This window comes from Salvelinus namaycush, unplaced genomic scaffold (genome assembly GCF_016432855.1).
Source record: "Salvelinus namaycush isolate Seneca unplaced genomic scaffold, SaNama_1.0 Scaffold583, whole genome shotgun sequence".
Taxonomy (NCBI): Eukaryota; Metazoa; Chordata; class Actinopteri; order Salmoniformes; family Salmonidae; genus Salvelinus; species Salvelinus namaycush.
In genome coordinates this window covers 93,221-120,000 of record NW_024061290.1, presented here as the reverse complement: position 1 = coordinate 120,000, position 26,780 = coordinate 93,221, and the positions used below count along the sequence as shown (strand labels likewise).

Genomic DNA, 26,780 nt, shown 5'->3' with positions numbered 1-26,780 from the left:
CATAACAACTGGGAACTCCGAAATCTCCGACTCCCGAATTCAGTGCGTTCAAGACAACTGGAAACTCGAAAAAAAAACGAGCTCCGACAGGCTAAAATCGTTTTGAATGGTCAACTCAGTCGGAAATTCGGGCATCTTTCAAGAGCTTCGACTTTCCAACCTGAAGATCACTGACGTCATGATTTGACCTGCTTTTTTACCGAGTTCCCAGTTGTCTTCAAATTGCAATCTGGCTCATCATTCCACAGACAGTGACCAAAGTCATCATATAGCTCTCCATATCTCCATCCAATCTCTGTATCCTGGCCACAGTCACAACTGAAACTAACAAACCCCTCATCACAGAGACAGCCCTAAAAACTAAACATCCCTTTCTTGGACTTGGTGTGGAATTACTACGTTACTACGACATCAGAAAGTAGACTACTAGTACAGGGACAGTCAGTCACTAGTACAGGGACAGTCAGTCACTAGTACAGGGACAGTTAGTCACTAGTACAGAGACAGTCAGTCACTAGTACAGGGACAGTCAGTCACTAGTGCAGGGACAGTCAGGCACTAGTACAGGGACAGTCAGTCACTGGTACAGGGACAGTCAGTCACTAGTACAGGGACAGTCAGTCACTAGTACAGAGACAGTCAGTCACTAGTACAGGGACAGTCAGTCAGTAGTACAGAGACAGTCAGTCAGTAGTACAGGGACAGTCAGTCACTAGTACAGGGACAGTCAGTCACTAGTACAGGGACAGTCAGTCAGTAGTACAGAGACAGTCAGTCAGTAGTACAGGGACAGTCAGTCACTAGTACAGGGACAGTCAGTCACTAGTACAGGGACAGTCAGTCACTAGTACAGGGACAGTCAGTCACTAGTACAGGGACAGTCAGTCAGTAGTACAGGGACAGTCAGTCACTAGTACAAGGACAGTCAGTCACTAGTACAGGGACAGTCATTGCTCTTACAGGAGAAGTTCTGTGAGACTGATGTCGTCACTAACTCGATGCAGAGCCTAGAAGAGCCTGCTGTGTGTGTTCCTTTATTCTCCTGACAAAAGGCAGGTCCATCCTGTAAATAGTATGCTTCATTCACTCTATCTGCTACTATTATAGTCCTACTAGTGCTGTAGACCATGAATGAAAACCTTGACAAGACTGACCCCTAGTGGATATCAAGAGCAATGTCACCCGGACAAGGGCTGGTTGAGGGAAGGAAAGACGGCCCAGGAGGTTGGTGGAACCTTAATTGGGGAGGACGGGGCTCGTGGTAATGGCTGGAGCGGAGTTAGTGGAACGGTATCAAATACATCAAACACATGGTTTATACACTGAGTATACAAAAAATTAGGAACACCTGCTCTTTCCATGACAGACTGACCGGGTGAATCCAGGTGAAAGCTATGATCCCTTATTGATGTCACTTGTTAAATCCACTGCAATCAGTGTAGATGAAGGGGAGGAGACAGGTTAAATAATGATTTTTAAGCCTTGAGACAATTGAGACATGGATTGTGTATGTGTGTCATTCAGAGGGTGAATGGGCAAGACAAAAGATTTAAGAGCCTTTGAACGGTGTATGGTAGTAGGTGACAGGCGCACCGGTTTGTGTCAAGAACTGCAACGTTGCTGGGTTTTTCACGCTCAACAGTTTCCTGTGTGAATCAAGAACTGTGGGAAGCACTGCAGTCAAGATGGGCCAGCATCCCTGTGGAACGCTTCTGACACCTTGTAGAGTCCATGCCCCGAAGAATTTAGGCCGTTCTGAGGGCAAATGGGGGTGCTACTCAATATTAGGAAGGTGTTCCTAATGTTTTGTACACTTAGTGTAAGTGAATCACACAGTCAGTCACCACACAGATTCAAATAGTATTTGACATTTAATATGTGCTGAAGCATTCATTAATTACACAGAATTTAAAAAACGTTCCAGAAACAGACGTCATCATAGCCAGTAGAACTGCTGAACATAACAGGGAAACATAGAGGTCAACTCTCAGTACTAACTAACTACGAAACAGGGTGGGGGTCAATTCCATTTCAATTCCAGTCAATTCAGGAAGGGACAATTCCAATTCTCTTCCATTTCAATTTGGAATTGGAATTTGGTTTACTCTCTGAAATGACTTGAATCGAAATGGAATTGACCCCCAACTCTACGCTACCAAATCATTAGAAAACAAGGTTTTAGTAATAATGTGACCATCTGCTTTTAACCGTATAGCAAAACATTAAATTATACGTAAACTATTAGAATAATCATCATCTTACACATAACATTTGGCAACTTTAAAAAATACCAAGATATGCTTTGAATTTAAATATCTAGAAAAGACAAACAATATGTCTGTCCATTGAAATAAAGTACAGCACCATTACAACTAAAGGTTTCTACACAACGTACACTATCCCCACAATGATGTGGGGACACAATGACCAGGAGAATGTTTACATCCCAACAGGCACCCTGATAGGGATGCCACCCAGAACGATAGCATTATATGCAGAACGCATCTGCTAGATGGGATGGGAGAACAGTTCACCATTTTAGAATCAAATCAAATCAAATGTATTTATATAGCCCTTCTTACATCAGCTGATATCTCACAGTGCTGTACAGACACACAGCCTAAAAAGCCCCAACAGCAAGCAATGCAGCTGTAGAAGCACGGAGATCTCTTAGTGAGACATTGTCTATGTCCCAAATGACACCCTATTCCTAATATAGTGTAGTACTTTTGGCCAGGGCCCATAGTAGTGCACTGTATTGACTAGGGAGCCATTTGGGATGCACCCTATGAATACAGGCTTCAGATGAGGGAGAGACGGGTAGAAACCAAACACGAGCAAAACAATGACAGTCAACAGACACCAACGGGAAAATTCTTGTTCACTAGATTTTCTGCAAACAATGTTCCATCTTGTATCAGCATAAAGAACTAAAGGTTTAAATGAACAGTCATTTGAATGCAACAGAACCTGATTTAAATATATTTAAAACGCTTAAGGTTTTTAATTTCCCATTTGTAGCACGAGGACCTCGACTTCTCAAACAGATGACCCTGGTCAGCTGGTCAGGGTCGACTCCTTTACTTCCTGAATGGACTGAATTGAAATGGCATTGACCCCCAACCCTGCTGTTCAGATTGTTCCCATCAGGTTCAATACAACATAAACACCAGTCCTCAAGCCTCTTTACAGAATGATCATGTTGTTGGTTGTGTCCCAGTAATCTGTGTCCCAATAATCTGTGTCCCAGTAATCTGTGTCCCAGTAATTTGTGTCCCAGTAATCTGTGTCCCAGTAATCTGTGTTCCAGTAATCTGTGGCCCAGTAATCTGTGTTCCAGTAATCGGTGTCACAGTAATCGGTGTCCTAGTAATCTGTGTTCCAGTAATCTGTGTCCCAATAATTTGTGTCCCAGTAATTTGTGTCCCAATAATCTGTGTCCCAGTAATTTGTGTCCCAGTAATCGGTGTCCCAGTAATCTGTGTCCCAGTAATTTGTGTCCCAGTAATCTGTGTCCCAGTAATTTGTGTCCCAGTAATTTGTGTCCCAGTAATCTGTGTAACAGTAATTTGTGTCCCAGTAATCTGTGTCCCAATAATCGGTGTCCCAATAATCGGTGTCCCAATAATCTGTGTCCCAGTAATCTGTGTCCCAGTAATCTGTGTCCCAGTAATTTGTGTCCCAGTAATTTGTGTCCCAGTAATTTGTGTCCCAGTAATCTGTGTCCCAGTAATCTGTGTCCCAGTAATCTGTGTTCCAGTAATCGGTGTCCCAGTAATCGGTGTCCCAGTAATTTGTGTCCCAGTAATCTGTGTCCCAATAATCTGTGTTCCAGTAATCTGTGTTCCAGTAATCTGTGTTCCAGTAATCTGTGTCCCAGTAATCGGTGTCCCAGTAATCGGTGTCCCAGTAATCTGTGTCCTAATAATCTGTGTCCCAATAATCTGTGTCCCAGTAATCTGTGTCCCAGTAATTTGTGTCCCAGTAATTTGTGTCCCAGTAATCTGTGTCCCAGTAATCTGTGTCCCAGTAATTTGTGTCCCAGTAATCTGTGTCCCAGTAATCTGTGTCCCAGTAATTTGTGTCCCAGTAATCTGTGTCCCAGTAATCGGTGTCCCAGTAATCTGTGTCCCAGTAATCTGAAGCGGCCATTACACTACAACTCAACTGGTCTGCTAGTTTGACATTGTCTGATCTATACAGTAATGATGAACAGTTTGTCCGTGTTCTCTGTTCCACTACTTTGTGTCCCAGTAATTTGTGTCCCAGTAATCGGTGTCCCAGTAATCTGTGTCCCAGTAATCTGAAGCGGCCATTACACTACAACTCAACTGGTCTGCTAGTTTGACATTGTCTGATCTATACAGTAATGATGAACAGTTTGTCCGTGTTCTGGAGGTATTCAATTACATATGAGGCTGTTTGGTTCTTTGAAAAACAAGCAAAGAGCTTACATCTATAGATGTAGATAGAGAAGAGAAGTCCTGAAGGTGAAACCAGTAGAGTAGTGGAACAGAGAAACCGGTATAGTATTGGAACAGAGAAACCGGTATAGTAGTGGAACAGAGAAACCAGTATAGTAGTGGAACAGAGAAACCGGTATAGTAGTGGAACAGAGAAACCAGTATAGTAGTGGAACAGAGAAACCAGTATAGTAGTGGAACAGAGAAACCAGTATAGTAGTGGAACAGAGAAACCAGTATAGTAGTGGAACAGAGAAACCAGTATAGTAGTGGAACAGAGAAACCAGTATAGTAGTGGAACAGAGAAACCAGTAGAGTAGTGGAACAGAGAAACCAGTAGAGTATTGGAACAGAGAAACCAGTATAGTAGTGGAACAGAGAAACCAGTATAGTATTGGAACAGAGAAACCAGTATAGTAGTGGAACAGAGAAACCAGTATAGTATTGGAACAGAGAAACCAGTATAGTAGTGGAACAGAGAAACCAGTATAGTAGTGGAACAGAGAAACCAGTATAGTATTGGAACAGAGAAACCAGTATAGTAGTGGAACAGAGAAACCAGTATAGTAGTGGAACAGAGAAACCGGTATAGTAGTGGAACAGAGAAACCAGTATAGTAGTGGAACAGAGAAACCAGTATAGTATTGGAACAGAGAAACCAGTATAGTAGTGGAACAGAGAAACCAGTATAGTAGTGGAACAGAGAAACCAGTATAGTATTGGAACAGAGAAACCAGTATAGTAGTGGAACAGAGAAACCAGTATAGTAGTGGAACAGAGAAACCAGTATAGTATTGGAACAGAGAAACCAGTATAGTATTGGAACAGAGAAACCAGTATAGTATTGGAACAGAGAAACCAGTATAGTATTGGAACAGAGAAACCAGTATAGTAGTGGAACAGAGAAACCAGTATAGTAGTGGAACAGAGAAACCAGTATAGTAGTGGAACAGAGAAACCAGTATAGTAGTGGAACAGAGAAACCAGTATAGTAGTGGAACAGAGAAACCAGTATAGTAGTGGAACAGAGAAACCAATATAGTAGTGGAACAGAGAAACCAGTATAGTAGTGGAATAGAGAAACCAGTATAGTAGTGGAACAGAGAAACCAGTATAGTGGTGGAACAGAGAAACCAGTATAGTAGTGGAACAGAGAAACCAGTATAGTAGTGGAACAGAGAAACCAGTATAGCAGTGGAACAGAGAAACCAGTATAGCAGTGGAACAGAGAAACCAGTATAGTAGTTGAACAGAGAAACCAGTATAGTAGTGGAACAGAGAAACCAGTATAGTAGTGGAACAGAGAAACCAGTATAGTATTGGAACAGAGAAACCAGTATAGTAGTGGAACAGAGAAACCAGTATAGTAGTGGAACAGAGAAACCAGTATAGTAGTGGAACAGAGAAACCAGTATAGTAGTGGAACAGAGAAACCAATATTGTAGTGAAACAGAGAAACCAGTATAGTAGTGGAACAGAGAAACCAGATCTGTTCTGAGTACAGCGACAGAACCAGGTCTGTTCTGAGTACAGCGACAGAACCGGGTCTGTTCTGAGTACAGCGACAGAACCGGGTCTGTTCTGAGTACAGCGACAGAAACGGGTCTGTTCTGAGTACAGCGACAGAAACGGGTCTGTTCTGAGTACAGCGACAGAAACGGGTCTGTTCTGAGTACAGCGACAGAAACGGGTCTGTTCTGAGTACAGCGACAGAACCGGATCTGTTCTGAGTACAGCGACAGAACCGGGTCTGTTCTGAGTACAGCGACAGAACCGGGTCTGTTCTGAGTACAGCGACAGAACCGGGTCTGTTCTGAGTACAGCGACAGAACCGGGTCTGTTCTGAGTACAGCGACAGAACCGGATCTGTTCTGAGTACAGCGACAGAACCGGGTCTGTTCTGAGTACAGCGACAGAACCGGATCTGTTCTGAGTACAGAGACAGAACCGGGTCTGTTCTGAGTACAGAGACAGAACCGGGTCTGTTCTGAGTACAGCGACAGAACCGGGTCTGTTCTGAGTACAGAGACAGAACCGGGTCTGTTCTGAGTACAGCGAGTACACAAATAGAGAAATAAAAAGCTGAAGAGGGAATAAATGAATAGAAATGTGTTCCTGGTCTGCTCTGTCTCGTCAATACGGTATTTACACTTGATTACATATTGATTTCTCTAGTGCACTATATGGGGAAGGGGATGCTATTCGGGATACACCCTAGGTCTCCATCTGCTGCTACGGCTCAGCGCTTCAACCGAAATCCAATTCAAGCAGGGATTTAAAAGTTGTTGATTTACAATGAATTATCACGAGGGAGTACACTGGATGTATACGTGATATTAAATGCTTTACACTACGAGCCTATTGTAAGATACCTATGCCTTCTTCTTCGTGGTCGGAGGAATAAGCAGTGTAACTTTTACAGAGGCTTTAATCACGCGTCTCTGACCAGTACCGTCAAGGACAGAAAACACAAAATCACAAACCTAATAATAATACAATTATAATAATAACATGACATAATCAAACGCAAACCTTTATTTCTCTTCTAGTCAAAACCATTTAAACCGTGTACACCTTTCACGCTCCCCATAATGAAGGGACTGTCCCTTTCTTATACATAGTGTTATTGTCTGTATTGGTGAATAATGACAGTTTTATCAGTTCCATCATGACACATATTTTGAAACGGTGAAATGTACAGCGTAATGTAAAAAGTAAGTTGTTACCAAGAGATTATTGATTAACTGGCAAAACACATGCTATTAGAAACAGTTGAAATACTGAGCATAACATAAACCCGACTACAACAGCTGCTGTGGATTGTAGATCTGAAAATATGAAACATGAAATCGGTTTACATACCAAACAGCTTGGTGCCCCTGATAGTTGTGTCACTAAGATGACACAATCTTCACAATAAATCTAAAACAGTCCTTTCAATAGCTTCAAATCATTTGGCACCTTGGAACTGAGGAGGGGAGGAATGGGGGTGAGAGGACTAGTCAACAGAACTGAGGAGGGGAGGAATGGAGGTGGGAGGACTAGAGTCAACAGAACTGAGGAGGGGAGGTATGGAGGTGGGAGGACTAGAGTCAACAGAACTGAGGAGGGGAGGAATGGGGGTGGGAGGACTAGAGTCAACAGAACTGAGGAGGGGAGGAATGGAGGTGGGAGGACTAGAGTCAACAGAACTGAGGAGGGGAGGTATGGAGGTGGGAGGACTAGAGTCAACAGAACTGAGGAGGGGAGGAATGGAGGTGGGAGGACTAGAGTCAACAGAACTGAGGAGGGAGGAATGGGGGTGGGAGGACTAGAGTCAACAGAACTGAGGAGGGGAGGAATGGGGGTGGGAGGACTAGAGTCAACAGAACTGAGGTGGGGAGGAATGGGGGTGGGAGGACTAGAGTCAACAGAACTGAGGAGGGGAGGAATGGAGGTGGGAGGACTAGAGTCAACAGAACTGAGGAGGGGAGGAATGGGGGTGGGAGGACTAGAGTCAACAGAACTGAGGAGGGGAGGAATGGGGTGGGAGGACTAGAGTCAACAGAACTGAGGAGGGAGGAATGGAGGTGGGAGGACTAGAGTCAACAGAACTGAGGAGGGGAGGAATGGGGTGGGAGGACTAGAGTCAACAGAACTGAGGAGGGGAGGAATGGGGGTGGGAGGACTAGAGTCAACAGAACTGAGGTGGAGAGGAATGGGGGTGGGAGGACTAGAGTCAACAGAACTGAGGAGGGAGGAATGGAGGTGGGAGGACTAGAGTCAACAGAACTGAGGAGGGGAGGTATGGAGGTGGGAGGACTAGAGTCAACAGAACTGAGGAGGGGAGGAATGGAGGTGGGAGGACTAGAGTCAACAGAACTGAGGAGGGGAGGTATGGAGGTGGGAGGACTAGAGTCAACAGAACTGAGGAGGGGAGGAATGGAGGTGGGAGGACTAGAGTCAACAGAACTGAGGAGGGAGGAATGGGGGTGGGAGGACTAGAGTCAACAGAACTGAGGTGGGGAGGAATGGGGGTGGGAGGACTAGAGTCAACAGAACTGAGGAGGGGAGGAATGGAGGTGGGAGGACTAGAGTCAACAGAACTGAGGAGGGGAGGAATGGGGGTGGGAGGACTAGAGTCAACAGAACTGAGGAGGGGAGGAATGGGGTGGGAGGACTAGAGTCAACAGAACTGAGGAGGGAGGAATGGAGGTGGGAGGACTAGAGTCAACAGAACTGAGGAGGGGAGGAATGGGGTGGGAGGACTAGAGTCAACAGAACTGAGGTGGAGAGGAATGGGGGTGGGAGGACTAGAGTCAACAGAACTGAGGAGGGGAGGAATGGGGGTGGGAGGACTAGAGTCAACAGAACTGAGGAGGGGAGGAATGGGGGTGGGAGGACAAGAGTCAACAGAACTGAGGTGGGGAGGAATGGGGGTGGGAGGACTAGAGTCAACAGAACTGAGGAGGGGAGGAATGGAGGTGGGAGGACTAGAGTCAACAGAACTGAGGAGGGGAGGAATGGGGGTGGGAGGACTAGAGTCAACAGAACTGAGGTGGGGAGGAATGGGGGTGGGAGGACTAGAGTCAACAGAACTGAGGAGGGGAGGAATGGGGGTGGGAGGACTAGAGTCAACAGAACTGAGGAGGGGAGGAATGGGGGTGGGAGGACTAGAGTCAACAGAACAGGGCCCCAGGAAGCAACAAAGAGAAAATACCATGCATAATTATTTACATATTCAGAACTAAAAGATAACATAATTAACACAACTCTGTGCTGCTCCACTGTCTGTCCAACAAGAGACCACCTTCTGCACCGTCTGAGAAGACGAGCAGAGCTCTGTCTGTCACCACACACAGCATCACTTGGAATGGACATGAGTTCTGTCCTGTCTGTCACCACACACAGCATCACTTGGAATGGACATGAGTTCTGTCCTGTCTGTCACCACACACAGCATCACTTGGAATGGACATGAGTTCTGTCCTGTCTGTCACCACACACAGCATCACTTGGAATGGACATGAGTTCTGTCCTGTCTGTCAGCGAGGCAGCTGGACGGTAAGTAGTATACAGGAGACCCCCCTTAGCGCAGTGGACATGAGTTCTGTTCTGTCCTGTCTGTCAGTGAGGCAGCTGGACGGTAAGTAGTATACAGGAGACCGCCCTTAGCGCAGTGGACATGAGTTCTGTCCTGTCCTGTCTGTCAGTGAGGCAGCCGGACGGTAAGTAGTATACAGGAGACCCCCCTTAGCGCAGTGGACATGAGTTCTCTCCTGTCTGTCAGTGAGGCAGCTGGACGGTAAGTAGTATACAGGAGACCCCCCTTAGCGCAGTGGACATGAGTTCTGTCCTGTCTGTCAGTGGGCAGGCGGTAGGCTAGCTAGGTACAGCTAGGCAGGATACCCTCCTCTGATGCTGCATGGTGCCACGGTGGCTCTCCTCTTATACGATGCGCGGTGCTGAGCGATCGTTGGTATTGGTCCTCTTCAGCTTGACCCCTCTCTGGATAACCAGCAGCATGTTTCTCCCCTGACCATCCATAACCTCCCCATCCTCCAGGGACCCCCCCTCGCCTTGACACTGGACCCCAGGCTGGTGAGGGGCCAGGGGAGGGTTGGTGGTTGCTTGACCACTCCAGAACGCCAGGGGAAGTACACCCAGCTCCCCCTCCTCTCCCTGGGCTGGAGACTCAGGGCTCTGGGCCTCCTCTGGTTCCTCTGCCCCTACTCCTGGTCCTCCAGGAAGCCCCAGTCCCCCAGGGAATCCTCCCCCAACTAGTCCAGGCACGGTGGGGATCTTGACTGGGATCACGGGGGTCCGGATGGGGATGGGGCCGGTGGTCCCGCGGCGGGCTGAGGGCTTGGTGGAGGGCGTGCGGCGGATGGTGGCGACCCCAGGGGTCATGATGACGGAGCCAGCCGTAGAAGGTAGGCCGGCGGTGGAGGCTGGTCTCTTGGACTGGAACATCCTACGGTAGGACTGGCTGATGTCACTGTTACGGGGGATGGTGGATGACTTGTCAAACTCCTGCTGGTCAACCTCCTGGTCCCCTCCCATGGAGAAATAGTCGTAGTCTGACACTGGAATAAACAGAGAGGGAGAGAGACATGTTAGGACATTTTTTATTATTTTTATTTTATTTATTTATTATGAATCCCCATTAGTTCCTGTCAAGACAGCAGCTACTCTTCCTGGGGTTTATTATGGATCCCCATTAGTTCCTGTCAAGGCAGCAGCTACTCTTCCTGGGGTTTATTATGGATCCCCATTAGTTCCTGTCAAGGCAGCAGCTACTCTTCCTGGGGTTTATTATGAATCCCCATTAGTTCCTGTCAAGGCAGCAGCTACTCTTCCTGGGGTTTATTATGGATCCCCATTAGTTCCTGTCAAGACAGCAGCTACTCTTCCTGGGGTTTATTATGGATCCCCATTAGTTCCTGTCAAGACAGAAGCTACTCTTCCTGGGGTTTATTATGGATCCCCATTAGTTCCTGTCAAGACAGAAGCTACTCTTCCTGGGGTTTATTATGGATCCCCATTAGTTCCTGTCAAGACAGCAGCTACTCTTCCTGGGGTTTATTATGGATCCCCATTAGTTCCTGTCAAGACAGAAGCTACTCTTCCTGGGGTTTATTATGGATCCCCATTAGTTCCTGTCAAGACAGAAGCTACTCTTCCTGGGGTTTATTATGGATCCCCATTAGTTCCTGTCAAGACAGAAGCTACTCTTCCTGGGGTTTATTATGGATCCCCATTAGTTCCTGTCAAGACAGAAGCTACTCTTCCTGGGGTTTATTATGGATCCCCATTAGTTCCTGTCAAGACAGAAGCTACTCTTCCTGGGGTCCAAACTAATTAAGACAAAAACAAAAATAAAACAAAACAGTACAATAAAACAAAACGGCACAATAAGTCTACCTTAAAAATATTGATTAAGATGTTTCTTTCATTAAAATGTTCCTTTTATGGGCCTCCCTCTAGTGGGGCAGTGGTCTACGGCTCTGCATCGCAGTGCTAGCTGTGCCACTAGAAATCCTGGTTCGAGTCCAGGCTCTGTTGCAGCCGGCTGCGACCGGGAGAACCATGGGGCGGCGCACAATTGGCCCAGTGTCGTCCAGGTTAGCCGGCAGGGATGTCCTAGTCGCTCTAGTGACTCCTGTGGCGGGCCGGGCGCAGTGCACGCTGACACGGTCGCCAGGTGTACGGTGTTTCCTCCGACACATTGGTGCGGCTGGCTTCCCGGGTTAAGCGAGCAGTGTGTCAAGAAGCAGTGCGGCTTGGTTGGGTCGTGTTTCGGAGGACACACGACTCTCGACCTTCGCCTCTCCTGAGTCCGTACGGGAGTTGCAGCGATGGGACAAGACTGTAACTACCAATTGGATACAACAAAATTAGGGAGAAAAAGGGATATAAAAATCAAATAAAATGTTTATCTTGGACTAGCAAAAACAAAAAGAACATCACAAGCTTGCAGATTCTATAGCTACCACCACGATGGAGGGAGGATGATTACTAACTTCCTGTTGATGACATTGGGCTTCCGGCTTCTTCTGTGAGGACTTAAGAGGTGGCGCCACCTACTGTACGTAGTGTGTAAGGTTGTAGGAGAGTAGAAATCAGACTGTAGCAGCCTATATATAGCTAATGCAGATAACATTACTTGGCAAAGGAGGCTGAAAAGGGGGTAGTTGCAGTTTACCCCCCACTATCTGTGGTCACAGTTCAAAAGGCTAACATCCCCCCCAATGAAATGGCTATGGATTCCTAAAGTTTAGCAATGCAGGCTATTCATTGAAATTTACATTGCAAGTTGCAACATTGACTGTGGCTTCAATGCGAACGAAATAAACAGGCCACTAAATTACATTTACATTGGAATGTAGGCTGTGTATTAATGGCCTCAATACAATAGACTAGAATTGGCTTGATGACCACAGACAATTTCGCCCTTAATGACAGTGACCAACAGTATGTGAAGCGATATAGGGAGTGGCATCTCTTTAACAAGGAGCGGCAGGTAGCCTAGTGGTTAGAGGGGGGAGGCAGGTAGCCTAGTGGTTAGAGGGGGGAGGCAGGTAGCCTAGTGGTTAGAGGGGGGAGGCAGGTATCCTTGTGGTTAGAGGGGGAGGCAGGTAGCCTAGTGGTTAGAGCGTTGGACCAGTAACCGAAAGGTTACTGGATTGAATCCCTGAGCTGACAAGGTAAAATTCTGTCGTTCTGCCCCTGAACAAGGCAGTTAACACACTGTTCCCCGGTAGGCCGTCATTGTAAATAAGTTTACCTGACTTGCCCAGTTAAATAAAGGTTAAAATAACAAAGCGACTGGAACTGTTGCTAGGAACAGTTGGTATGGCCTCGAAAATATAGCCTAGTGTATAAAACGAATGAAAGAAATGTAGGCTATAAACTGTGTCATCCTCAATTATTTTTAATGCATTGTGTCCTCATGTGTGGTTTTGTTTTGAAATTGGCAAATAAATACATTTATTTAACCAATGTAGGTTAAGGTTTATAGACCACAACAAAAACAGTTTGCAGCCTCTGGCTGGCTGTGCTTAGCTGGAAGGTGGCAGACCCCATTTGAAACTTGCCTAGGGCTTATAGCTGTCCTCTGATTGGAGGCTACTCGCCAGAGATGCAAATCACATCTTGAGCAGTAAACTCTGCTCTCCCGCTTGCGGTAGGTATTTATATCCCTGGCCGTAGTGACTGCAAATAGCAAGCGGGTGTACTTTTTTTGCTATCTGGGACGGAGTTGCATTATTTTCCATAGAACGCATAGAGCCCCTAGTTGATTATCCCTTTAATACCATGGCTATACTTTTAACACATTTGCCGCTATAAATATGCTCAACGTCCACCGAAGTAGCTAGCAAGTTAACGACAACAGTTGCCGTGGTAACCAAACAAACAGACTTGCTAGTTTAGCTAACCAAACCATCAGTCCTAGCTTGCCATTATGAAAATAGAATATCAACAAAAGGCAATATTTTTTTCAATTCGACTTTTGCTTTAAAAGCAGCTTAAACATAGAACATGTAAGAATGAACTATAGCCATGGAATTTTACCGTGCAAATATACCGTGCTTTATAGGGAAATAATGCCCTCTAGAATGCCCTTCAAGCCAATCAGAAACAGGTATTCAACAATGCCATGGTATAAATATCTATATTACATCCCTATATTACATATCTACATTACATCCCTATATTACATATCTACATTACATCCCTATATTACATATCTATATTACATATCTACATTACACATCTATATTACATCCCATTATTACATATCTATATTACATATCTACATTACATCCCTACATTACATATCTACATTACATATCTACATTACATGTCTACATTACATATCTATATTACATATCTACATTACATATATTTTTATTTTATTTAACCTTTATTTAACTAGGCAAGTCAGTTAAGAACAAATTCTTTGCTGATAGGTGTATAAAATCGAGCACACAGTCCATAGACAAACATTGGTAGTAGAATGGCCTTACTGAAGAGCTCAGTGACTTTCAACGTGGCACCGTCATAGGATGCCACCTTTCCAACAAGTCAGTTCGTCAAATTTCTGCCCTGATAGAGCTGCCCCTGTCAACTGTAAGTGCTGTTATTGTGATGTGGAAACATCTAGGAGCAACAACGGCTCAGTCGCGAAGTGGTAGGCCACATAACCTCACAGAATGGGACCCCCCGAGTGCTGAAGCGCGTAAAAATCGTCTATCCTCAGTTGCAACACTCCCTATCGAGTTCCAAACTGCCTCTGGAAGCAACGTCAGCACAAGAACTGTTCGTCGGGAGCTTCATGAAATGGGTTTTCATGGCCGAGCAGCCGCACACAAGCCTAAGATCACCATGCGCAATGCCAAGCGTCGGCTGGAGTGGTGTAAAGCTCACCGCCATTGGACTTTGGAGCAGTGGAATCACGTTCTCTGGCAGTCTGACGGACGAATCTGGGTTTGGCAGATGCCAGGAGAACGCTACCTGCCCAAATGCATAATGCCAACTGTAAAGTTTGGTGGAGGAGGAATAATGTTCTGGGGCTGTTTTTCATGGTTCAGGCTAGGCCCCTTAGTTCCAGTGAAGGGAAATCTTAACACTACAGCAGACAATGACATTCAAGACGATTCTGTGCTTGAAACATTGTGGCAACAGTTTGGGGCAGGCCCTTTCCTGTTTCAGCATGACAATGCCCCCGTGCACAAAGCGAGGTCCATACAGAAATGGCTTGTCGAGATCGGTGTGGAAGAACTTGACTGGCTTGCACAGAGCCCTGACCTCAACCCCATCGAACACCTTTGGGACTAATTGGAACGCCAACTGCGGGCCAGGCCTAATCGCCCAACATCAGTGCCCGACCTCACTAATGCTCTTGTGGCTGAATGGAAGCAAGTCCCCGCAGTAATGTTCCAACATCTAGTGGAAAGCCTTCCCAGAAGAGTGGAGGCTGTTATAGCAGCAAAAGGGGGGTCGGGGAACTCCATATTATTGCCCATGATTTTGGAATGAGATTGTTCGACGAGCAGATGTCCACATACCTTTGATCATTTAGTGTACCTATATCCTATTTTTACCAGACACTTACCTGACATATTTACACAGAAGGATATAGCGCTTCAAGTCATGCATGCCTTTGCATATTTTCTCAGTGTGTGTGTGTGTGTTAACCTTGTGAGGGTATGGTGTCCTCTGAACAGCATGGGGTGGTACTCTGGGTACTGTAGCCACTAGAACAGTGTAGAGAGTCCCTATTGGAACGCTGTGTCTGTGAGTCCAGCTGTAGACCTCTGGACAGGGCCAGGGCCAGCTCCTCATGGGCCTCCATCTCACACACCTGAACACACACACACACACACACACACACACACACACACACACACACACACACACACACACACACACACACACACACACACACACACACACACATTGGGTTAGAAAACGTAATTCTTCTTTGTGCAGCATGAAGATAAAACAATCAATATAACCTGGGTGGTTTGAGCCCTGAATTCTGATTGGCTGTATACCACGGGTGTGTTAGTTTTCCTGCTCTAATTACGTTGGTAACCCGTTTATAATGGTCGTGCGTAAGAACAGCCCTTTGCCGTGGTATATTGACCACCTCCTCGGGCCTTATTGCTTAATTATAAACTGGTTTGAACCCTGAATGCTGATTGGCTGACAGCCGTGGTATATCAGAACGTATACCATTGATACGACAAAACATTTGTTTTTCCTGCTCTATTTACGTTGGTAACCCGTTTATAATAGCAATAAGGCACCTCTGGGGTTTGTGGTATATGGCCAATATACCACGGCTAAGGGCTGTGTCCAGGCACTCCGCGTTGCGTCGTGCTTAAGAACAGAGCTTAGCTGTGGTATAGTGGCCATATACCACAAACCCCCGAGGTGCCTTATTACCTAAATATATCACAGACATTGAATCACACAATGGACAGATGCACACACACACCACACAGTCAAACTAGACATTTCAAGAAAAATTGTGTGACTTGCTTCAGACATTTGTATAAAATATAGATGAAATCATGTTTCCAGCTGACCTTGGGTGATGGAGGTAATGGTTGACTCCTGCCCCCTGGTGCTGGGATGACTCCAGCAGGTAGTGGTAGACGCCTGCCCCCTGGTGCTGGGATGACTCCAGCAGGTAGTGGTAGAATCCTGCCCCCTGGTGCTGGGATGACTCCCGCAGGTAGTGGTAGACTCCTGGCCCCTGGTGCTGGGATGACTCCAGCAGGTAGTGGTAGTGGGGCATAGCTGGTGTCTGCTGGTACAAGATCCTTGTCCTTCCTCCTTCTAAGGGTGTTTACCATGGGCTGGTCATAGGGTCCTGGCTTAGCCCAGTCCTACAGGATACACATACATAAACATAGCTGAGTTCACCTCCTCTACCCAGTCCTACAGGATACAGAAACATAGCTGAGTTCACCTCCTCTACCCAGTCCTACAGGATACAGAAACATAGCTGAGTTCACCTCCTCTACCCAGTCCTACAGGATACAGAAACATAGCTGAGTTCACCTCCTCTACCCAGTCCTACAGGATACAGAAACATAGCTGAGTTCACCTCCTCTACCCAGTCCTACAGGATACAGAAACATAGCTGAGTTCACCTCCTCTACCCAGTCCTACAGGATACAGAAACATAGCTGAGTTCACCTCCTCTACCCAGTCCTACAGGATACAGAAACATAGCTGAGTTCACCTCCTCTACCCAGTCCTACAGGATACAGAAACATAGCTGAGTTCACCTCCTCTACCCAGTCCTACAGGATACAGAAACATAGCTGAGTTCACCTCCTCTACCCAGTCCTACAGGATACAGAAACATAGCTGAGTTCACCTCCTCTACCCAGTCCTACAGGATACAGAAACATAGCTGAGTTCACCTCCTCTACCCAGTCCTACAGGATACAGAAACATAGCTGAGTTCACCTCCTCTACCCAGTCCTACAGGATACAGAAACATAGCTGAGTTCACCTCCTCTACCCAGTCCTACAGGATACAGAAACATAGCTGAGTTCACCTCCTCTACCCAGTCCTACAGGATACAGAAACATAGCTGAGTTCACCTCCTCTACCCAGTCCTACAGGATACAGAAACATAGCTGAGTTCACCTCCTCTACCCAGTCCTACAGGATACAGAAACATAGCTGAGTTCACCTCCTCTACCCAGTCCTACAGGATACAGAAACATAGCTGAGTTCACCTCCTCTACCCAGTCCTACAGGATACAGAAACATAGCTGAGTTCACCTCCTCTACCCAGTCCTACAGGATACAGAAACATAGCTGAGTTCACCTCCTCTACCCAGTCCTACAGGATACAGAAACATAGCTGAGTTCACCTCCTCTACCCAGTCCTACAGGATACAGAAACATAGCTGAGTTCACCTCCTCTACCCAGTCCTACAGGATACAGAAACATAGCTGAGTTCACCTCCTCTACCCAGTCCTACAGGATACAGAAACATAGCTGAGTTCACCTCCTCTACCCAGTCCTACAGGATACAGAAACATAGCTGAGTTCACCTCCTCTACCCAGTCCTACAGGATACAGAAACATAGCTGAGTTCACCTCCTCTACCCAGTCCTACAGGATACAGAAACATAGCTGAGTTCACCTCCTCTACCCAGTCCTACAGGATACAGAAACATAGCTGAGTTCACCTCCTCTACCCAGTCCTACAGGATACAGAAACATAGCTGAGTTCACCTCCTCTACCCAGTCCTACAGGATACAGAAACATAGCTGAGTTCACCTCCTCTACCCAGTCCTACAGGATACAGAAACATAGCTGAGTTCACCTCCTCTACCCAGTCCTACAGGATACAGAAACATAGCTGAGTTCACCTCCTCTACCCAGTCCTACAGGATACAGAAACATAGCTGAGTTCACCTCCTCTACCCAGTCCTACAGGATACAGAAACATAGCTGAGTTCACCTCCTCTACCCAGTCCTACAGGATACAGAAACATAGCTGAGTTCACCTCCTCTACCCAGTCCTACAGGATACAGAAACATAGCTGAGTTCACCTCCTCTACCCAGTCCTACAGGATACAGAAACATAGCTGAGTTCACCTCCTCTACCCAGTCCTACAGGATACAGAAACATAGCTGAGTTCACCTCCTCTACCCAGTCCTACAGGATACAGAAACATAGCTGAGTTCACCTCCTCTACCCAGTCCTACAGGATACAGAAACATAGCTGAGTTCACCTCCTCTACCCAGTCCTACAGGATACAGAAACATAGCTGAGTTCACCTCCTCTACCCAGTCCTACAGGATACAGAAACATAGCTGAGTTCACCTCCTCTACCCAGTCCTACAGGATACAGAAACATAGCTGAGTTCACCTCCTCTACCCAGTCCTACAGGATACAGAAACATAGCTGAGTTCACCTCCTCTACCCAGTCCTACAGGATACAGAAACATAGCTGAGTTCACCTCCTCTACCCAGTCCTACAGGATACAGAAACATAGCTGAGTTCACCTCCTCTACCCAGTCCTACAGGATACAGAAACATAGCTGAGTTCACCTCCTCTACCCAGTCCTACAGGATACAGAAACATAGCTGAGTTCACCTCCTCTACCCAGTCCTACAGGATACAGAAACATAGCTGAGTTCACCTCCTCTACCCAGTCCTACAGGATACAGAAACATAGCTGAGTTCACCTCCTCTACCCAGTCCTACAGGATACAGAAACATAGCTGAGTTCACCTCCTCTACCCAGTCCTACAGGATACAGAAACATAGCTGAGTTCACCTCCTCTACCCAGTCCTACAGGATACAGAAACATAGCTGAGTTCACCTCCTCTACCCAGTCCTACAGGATACAGAAACATAGCTGAGTTCACCTCCTCTACCCAGTCCTACAGGATACAGAAACATAGCTGAGTTCACCTCCTCTACCCAGTCCTACAGGATACAGAAACATAGCTGAGTTCACCTCCTCTACCCAGTCCTACAGGATACAGAAACATAGCTGAGTTCACCTCCTCTACCCAGTCCTACAGGATACAGAAACATAGCTGAGTTCACCTCCTCTACCCAGTCCTACAGGATACAGAAACATAGCTGAGTTCACCTCCTCTACCCAGTCCTACAGGATACAGAAACATAGCTGAGTTCACCTCCTCTACCCAGTCCTACAGGATACAGAAACATAGCTGAGTTCACCTCCTCTACCCAGTCCTACAGGATACAGAAACATAGCTGAGTTCACCTCCTCTACCCAGTCCTACAGGATACAGAAACATAGCTGAGTTCACCTCCTCTACCCAGTCCTACAGGATACAGAAACATAGCTGAGTTCACCTCCTCTACCCAGTCCTACAGGATACAGAAACATAGCTGAGTTCACCTCCTCTACCCAGTCCTACAGGATACAGAAACATAGCTGAGTTCACCTCCTCTACCCAGTCCTACAGGATACAGAAACATAGCTGAGTTCACCTCCTCTACCCAGTCCTACAGGATACAGAAACATAGCTGAGTTCACCTCCTCTACCCAGTCCTACAGGATACAGAAACATAGCTGAGTTCACCTCCTCTACCCAGTCCTACAGGATACAGAAACATAGCTGAGTTCACCTCCTCTACCCAGTCCTACAGGATACAGAAACATAGCTGAGTTCACCTCCTCTACCCAGTCCTACAGGATACAGAAACATAGCTGAGTTCACCTCCTCTACCCAGTCCTACAGGATACAGAAACATAGCTGAGTTCACCTCCTCTACCCAGTCCTACAGGATACAGAAACATAGCTGAGTTCACCTCCTCTACCCAGTCCTACAGGATACAGAAACATAGCTGAGTTCACCTCCTCTACCCAGTCCTACAGGATACAGAAACATAGCTGAGTTCACCTCCTCTACCCAGTCCTACAGGATACAGAAACATAGCTGAGTTCACCTCCTCTACCCAGTCCTACAGGATACAGAAACATAGCTGAGTTCACCTCCTCTACCCAGTCCTACAGGATACAGAAACATAGCTGAGTTCACCTCCTCTACCCAGTCCTACAGGATACAGAAACATAGCTGAGTTCACCTCCTCTACCCAGTCCTACAGGATACAGAAACATAGCTGAGTTCACCTCCTCTACCCAGTCCTACAGGATACAGAAACATAGCTGAGTTCACCTCCTCTACCCAGTCCTACAGGATACAGAAACATAGCTGAGTTCACCTCCTCTACCCAGTCCTACAGGATACAGAAACATAGCTGAGTTCACCTCCTCTACCCAGTCCTACAGGATACAGAAACATAGCTGAGTTCACCTCCTCTACCCAGTCCTACAGGATACAGAAACATAGCTGAGTTCACCTCCTCTACCCAGTCCTACAGGATACAGAAACATAGCTGAGTTCACCTCCTCTACACAGTCCTACAGGATACAGAAACATAGCTGAGTTCACCTCCTCTACCCAGTCCTACAGGATACAGAAACATAGCTGAGTTCACCTCCTCTACCCAGTCCTACAGGATACAGAAACATAGCTGAGTTCACCTCCTCCTTGGTATCCCTAACACAGCTGAGTTCACCTCCTCCTTGGTATCCCTAGCACAGCTGAGTTCACCTCCTCCTTGGTATCCCTAGCATAGCTGAGTTCACCTCCTCCTTGGTATCCCTAACACAGCTGAGTTCACCTCCTCCTTGGCATCCCTAGCACAGCTGAGTTCACCTCCTCCTTGGTATCCCTAGCTGTTCTTTAATCATGGGCCTCTGGAGATCCTGTCAGCTGGGGATTCTGAACTATTATCACGATCTTCAAATACATCTTCTCCAGGAACACATCTGAAATCTACCAATGAAACGTGTAGAAGACGATGTAGTATATTGTCCTACGATCATTTTGCAATCTGACTGCAACATAATAATAATGTCAGATTAATTCAGAGGGTCCCTACGTAATGACAGATATTTTAGGAACACAAGGAGTCAGGACATGATGAGGAGGAGGACTGAACCAACAACCAACCTTCCAGCTGGGGACTTTAGAGGTGGGGACCATGTTAGGCCCCAGGGTGCAGTAATGAGGGTAGTCAGGTAGCAGGACCGAGCACGGCCTGGACCACGACTGGGACGGACAGGAGGAGGAGGTGATGGAGGACGAATGGGAGGAGGGAGGGAAGAGGGGGTAGGAACCCACCAGGCCTGAGCCCCCTCCCATCAGGTAGGACCCCCCCAGACCTGAGCCCCCTCCCATCAGGTATGAAGAGTCTGAATGATGGTGATCCCCGTAGTGGTCATACCCGTTAGACAACTGAGCATGAGCAGGAGCAGGGGAACGGAATGACACAAACAAACAAACAAACAAACAAACATAAAAACACAAAATTGGAGAAATTGGTCAAATGATAAAAACCAACACAACAGGGTCAGGATAATAAATCAACACAACAGGGTCAGGATAATAAACCAACACAACAGGGTCAGGATAATAAACCAACACAACAGGGTCAGGATAATAAACCAACACAATAGGGTCAGGATAATAAACCAACACAATAGGGTCAGGATAATAAACCAACACAACAGGGTCAGGATAACAGGGTCAGGATAATAAACCAACACAACAGGGTCAGGATAATAAACCAACACAACAGGGTCAGGATAATAAACCAACACAACAGGGTCAGGATAATAAACCAACACAACAGGGTCAGGATAACAGGGTCAGGATAATAAACCAACACAACAGGGTCAGGATAATAAACCAACACAACAGGGTCAGGATAATAAACCAACACAACAGGGTCAGGATAATAAACCAACACAACAGGGTCAGGATAATAAAACAAACACAATGGGGTCAGGATAATAAACCAACACAACAGGGTCAGGATAATAAACCAACACAACAGGGTCAGGATAATAAAACAAACACAACAGGGTCAGGATAATAAACCAACACAACAGGGTCAGGATAATAACCAATAGGTCAGGATAATAACCAACACAATAGGGTCAGGATAATAAACCAACACAATAGGGTCAGGATAATAAACCAACACAATAGGGTCAGGATAATAAACCAACACAACAGGGTCAGGATAATAGGGTCAGGATAATAAAACAACACAACAGGGTCAGGATAATAAACCAACACAACAGGGTCAGGATAATAAACCAACACAATAGGGTCAGGATAATAAACCAACACAATAGGGTCAGGATAATAAACAAACACAACAGGGTCAGGATAATAAACCAACACAACAGGGTCAGGATAATAAACCAACACAACAGGGTCAGGATAATAAACCAACACAACAGGGTCAGGATAATAAACCAACACAACAGGGTCAGGATAATAAACCAACACAACAGGGTCAGGATAATAAACCAACACAACAGGGTCAGGATAATAAACCAACACAATAGGGTCAGGATAATAAACCAACACAACAGGGTCAGGATAATAAACCAACACAATAGGGTCAGGATAATAAACCAACACAATAGGGTCAGGATAATAAACCAACACAACAGGGTCAGGATAATAAACCAACACAACAGGGTCAGGATAATAAACCAACACAACAGGGTCAGGATAATAAACCAACACAACAGGGTCAGGATAATAAACCAACACAATAGGGTCAGGATAATAAACCAACACAATAGGGTCAGGATAATAAAACAAACACAATGGGGTCAGGATAATAAACCAACACAATAGGGTCAGGATAATAGGGTCAGGATAATAAACCAACACAATAGGGTCAGGATAATAAACCAACACAATAGGGTCAGGATAATAAACCAACACAATGGGGTCAGGATAATAAACCAACACAACAGGGTCAGGATAATAGGGTCAGGATAATAAACCAACACAATAGGGTCAGGATAATAAACCAACACAACAGGGTCAGGATAATAAACCAACACAACAGGGTCAGGATAATAAACCAACACAACAGGGTCAGGATAATAAACCAACACAACAGGGTCAGGATAATAAACCAACACAACAGGGTCAGGATAATAAACCAACACAACAGGGTCAGGATAATAAACCAACACAACAGGGTCAGGATAATAAACCAACACAACAGGGTCAGGATAATAAACCAACAGGGTCAGGATAATAAACCAACAGGGTCAGGATAATAAACCAACAGGGTCAGGATAATAAACCAACACAACAGGGTCAGGAAAATAAACCAACACAACAGGGTCAGGATAATAAACCAACACAATAGGGCCAGGATAATAAACCAACACAACAGGGTCTGGATAATAAACCAACACAACAGGGTCAGGATAATAAACCAACACAATAGGGTCAGGATAATAAACCAACACAACAGGGTCAGGATAATAAACCGACACAACAGGGTCAGGATAATAAAACAACACAACAGGGTCAGGATAATAAAACAACACAATAGGGTCAGGATAATAAAACAACACAATAGGGTCAGGATAATAAACCAACACAACAGGGTCAGGATAATAAACCAACACAATAGGGTCAGGATAATAAACCAACACAATAGGGTCAGTATAATAAACCAACACAATAGGGTCAGGATAATAAACAAACACAATAGGGTCAGGATAATAAACAAACACAATAGGGTCAGGATAATAAACAAACACAACAGGGTCAGGATAATAAACCAACACAACAGGGTCAGGATAATAAACCAACACAATAGGGTCAGGATAATAAACCAACACAACAGGGTCAGGATAATAAACCAACACAACAGGGTCAGGATAATAAACCAACACAATAGGGTCAGGATAATAAACCAACACAACAGGGTCAGGATAATAAACCGACACAACAGGGTCAGGATAATAAAACAACACAACAGGGTCAGGATAATAAAACAACACAATAGGGTCAGGATAATAAACCAACACAACAGGGTCAGGATAATAAACCAACACAACAGGGTCAGGATAATAAACCAACACAATAGGGTCAGGATAATAAACCAACACAACAGGGTCAGGATAATAAACTAACACAACAGGGTCAGGATAACAGGGTCAGGATAATAAACTAACACAATAGGGTCAGGATAATAAACCAACACAATAGGGTCAGGATAATAAACCAACACAACAGGGTCAGGATAATAAACCAACACAACAGGGTCAGGATAATAAACTAACACAACAGGGTCAGGATAATAAACCAACACAACAGGGTCAGGATAATAAACCAACACAACAGGGTCAGGATAATAAACCAACAGGGTCAGGATAATAAACCAACAGGGTCAGGATAATAAACCAACAGGGTCAGGATAATAAACCAACAGGGTCAGGATAATAAACCAACACAATAGGGTCAGGATAATAGGGTCAGGATAATAAACCAACACAATAGGGTCAGGATAATAAACCAACAGGGTCAGGATAATAAACTAACACAATAGGGTCAGGATAATAAACCAACACAATAGGGTCAGGATAATAGGGTCAGGATAATAAACCAACACAATAGGGTCAGGATAATAAACCAACACAACAGGGTCAGGATAATAAACCAACACAACAGGGTCAGGATAATAAACCAACACAACAGGGTCAGGATAATAAACCAACACAACAGGGTCAGGATAATAAAACAACATCAGAAACACAAGATAAAAGTTGATGAATGAAATACAAATAACTCAACATTTCGGAAGAACAAATAAACAAAGGAGTAAACTAAGAAAATGAATCCTGATTGACAAACCAGACTCCGGTTCTGAATTCTGAAATGTATGTGAACGACCACGATGACCCATGAGACTAGATACGTAACAGCAGGGATCAGAGACAGGTGAAAGGAAGCTGTGGATGGAACACCTGGATGGGGTAGAGGGTTGTGGAGAGGGTGAACACTATGTTTCCTGTGAGGAGACTCTAGACTAAGGGCTACAGCAAGGGGACGAGGGGAAGGGTATCTATCATGGGAGGGCAGGAGGGGGGGGGGGGGTGCTTCCTCTCAAAGGAGGGATGGAGGGAGTATGTCACCTTGTCAACTGCAGCCAGAGGCCCTCCAGAGGTGGGAGAGCTGCACTCACTGACTGACTGGCAGGTCTCAGAGGCCTCAGACGAGCCAGAGCTGGAGCAAGGCTGGAGGAACAGCAGGTTGGGTGGAGGCAGACAGACGCGGAGGACAAGCACAAGACGGGAGCAGAGAGTTTTGGTGTAAAAAAGAGAGGAGTTTGAGTTCAGTGCAGGGTTAAAAGATGACCGGATATGAACATACACACAGTCACAGACAGTCACATACAGTCACAGACAGTCACACAGTCACAGACAGTCACACAGTCACACACAGTCACACACAGTCACACACAGTCACAGACAGTCACAGAGGAAGAGAACACACAAAGGAGAGGAAGGCGTGTATTGTAGCCATCACATGAAGGAGAGGAAGGCGTATATTGTAGCCATCACATAAAGGAGAGGAAGGCGTGTATTGTAGCCATCACATAAAGGAGAGGAAGGCGTGTATTGTAGCCCTCACATAAAGGAGAGGAAGGTGTGTATTGTAGCCATCACATAAAGGAGAGGAAGGCGTGTATTGTAGCCATCACATAAAGGAGAGGAAGGCGTGTATTGTAGCCATCACATAAAGGAGAGGAAGGCGTGTATTGTAGCCATCACATAAAGGAGAGGAAGGCGTGTATTGTAGCCATCACATAAAGGAGAGGAAGGCGTGTATTGTAGCCATCACATAAAGGAGAGGAAGGCGTGTATTGTAGCCATCACATAAAGGAGAGGAAGGCGTGTATTGTAACCATCACATAAAGGAGAGGAAGGCGTGTATTGTAGCCATCACATAAAGGAGAGGAAGGCGTGTATTGTAGCCATCACATAAAGGAGAGGAAGGCGTGTATTGTAGCCATCACATAAAGGAGAGGAAGGCGTGTATTGTAGCCATCACATAAAGGAGAGGAAGGCGTGTATTGTAGCCATCACATAAAGGAGAGGAAGGCGTGTATTGTAGCCATCACATAAAGGAGAGGAAGGCGTGTATTGTAGCCATCACATAAAGGAGAGGAAGGCGTGTATTGTAGCCATCACATAAAGGAGAGGAAGGCGTGTATTGTAGCCATCACATAAAGGAGAGGAAGGCGTGTATTGTAGCCACCACATAAGGAGAGGAAGGCGTGTATTGTAGCCATCACATAAAGGAGAGGAAGGCGTGTATTGTAGCCACCACATAAAGGAGAGGAAGGCGTGTATTGTAGCCATCACACAAAGGAGAGGAAGGCGTGTATTGTAGCCATCACATAAAGGAGAGGAAGGCGTGTATTGTAGCCATCACACAAAGGAGAGGAAGGCGTGTATTGTAGCCATCACACAAAGGAGAGGAAGGCGTGTATTGTAGCCATCACATAAAGGAGAGGAAGGTGTGTATTGTAGCCATCACACAAAGGAGAGGAAGGCGTGTATTGTAGCCATCACATAAAGGAGAGGAAGGCGTGTATTGTAGCCATCACATAAAGGAGAGGAAGGCGTGTATTGTAGCCATCACATAAAGGAGAGGAAGGCGTGTATTGTAGCCATCACACAAAGGAGAGGAAGGCGTGTATTGTAGCCATCACATAAAGGAGAGGAAGGCGTGTATTGTAGCCATCACATAAAGGAGAGGAAGGCGTGTATTGTAGCCATCACATAAAGGAGAGGAAGGCGTGTATTGTAGCCATCACATAAAGGAGAGGAAGGCGTGTATTGTAGCCATCACATAAAGGAGAGGAAGGCGTGTATTGTAGCCATCACATAAAGGAGAGGAAGGCGTGTATT

At 45.7% G+C, this 26,780-nt stretch overlaps 1 protein-coding gene across 6 annotated transcripts in view; it reads right to left on the bottom strand.

Moving 5' to 3' along the window:
* Positions 1–6,975: 6,975 nt before the first annotated feature.
* LOC120041942 (protein MTSS 1-like) overlaps positions 6,976–26,780 on the bottom strand; it is a 60,851-nt gene continuing 41,046 nt past the window's right edge. For 2 of the 6 annotated variants that reach the window (XM_038986812.1, XM_038986810.1), the window contains exons 8-13: positions 24,999–25,100; positions 21,204–21,276; positions 20,992–21,167; positions 16,040–16,342; positions 15,144–15,309; positions 6,976–10,528 (exon numbers count right to left, since the gene is read on the bottom strand). In XM_038986812.1, the coding sequence (XP_038842740.1) occupies positions 9,891–10,528; positions 15,144–15,309; positions 16,040–16,342; positions 20,992–21,167; positions 21,204–21,276; positions 24,999–25,100 (1,458 nt within the window). In that variant the 3' untranslated portion in view covers positions 6,976–9,890. Of the gene's footprint in view, positions 10,529–15,143; positions 15,310–16,039; positions 16,343–20,991; positions 21,177–21,203; positions 21,277–24,998; positions 25,101–26,780 lie in introns of all 6 variants that reach the window. The other 4 variants (XM_038986816.1, XM_038986815.1, XM_038986811.1 and 1 more) reach the window with 3 other exon arrangements.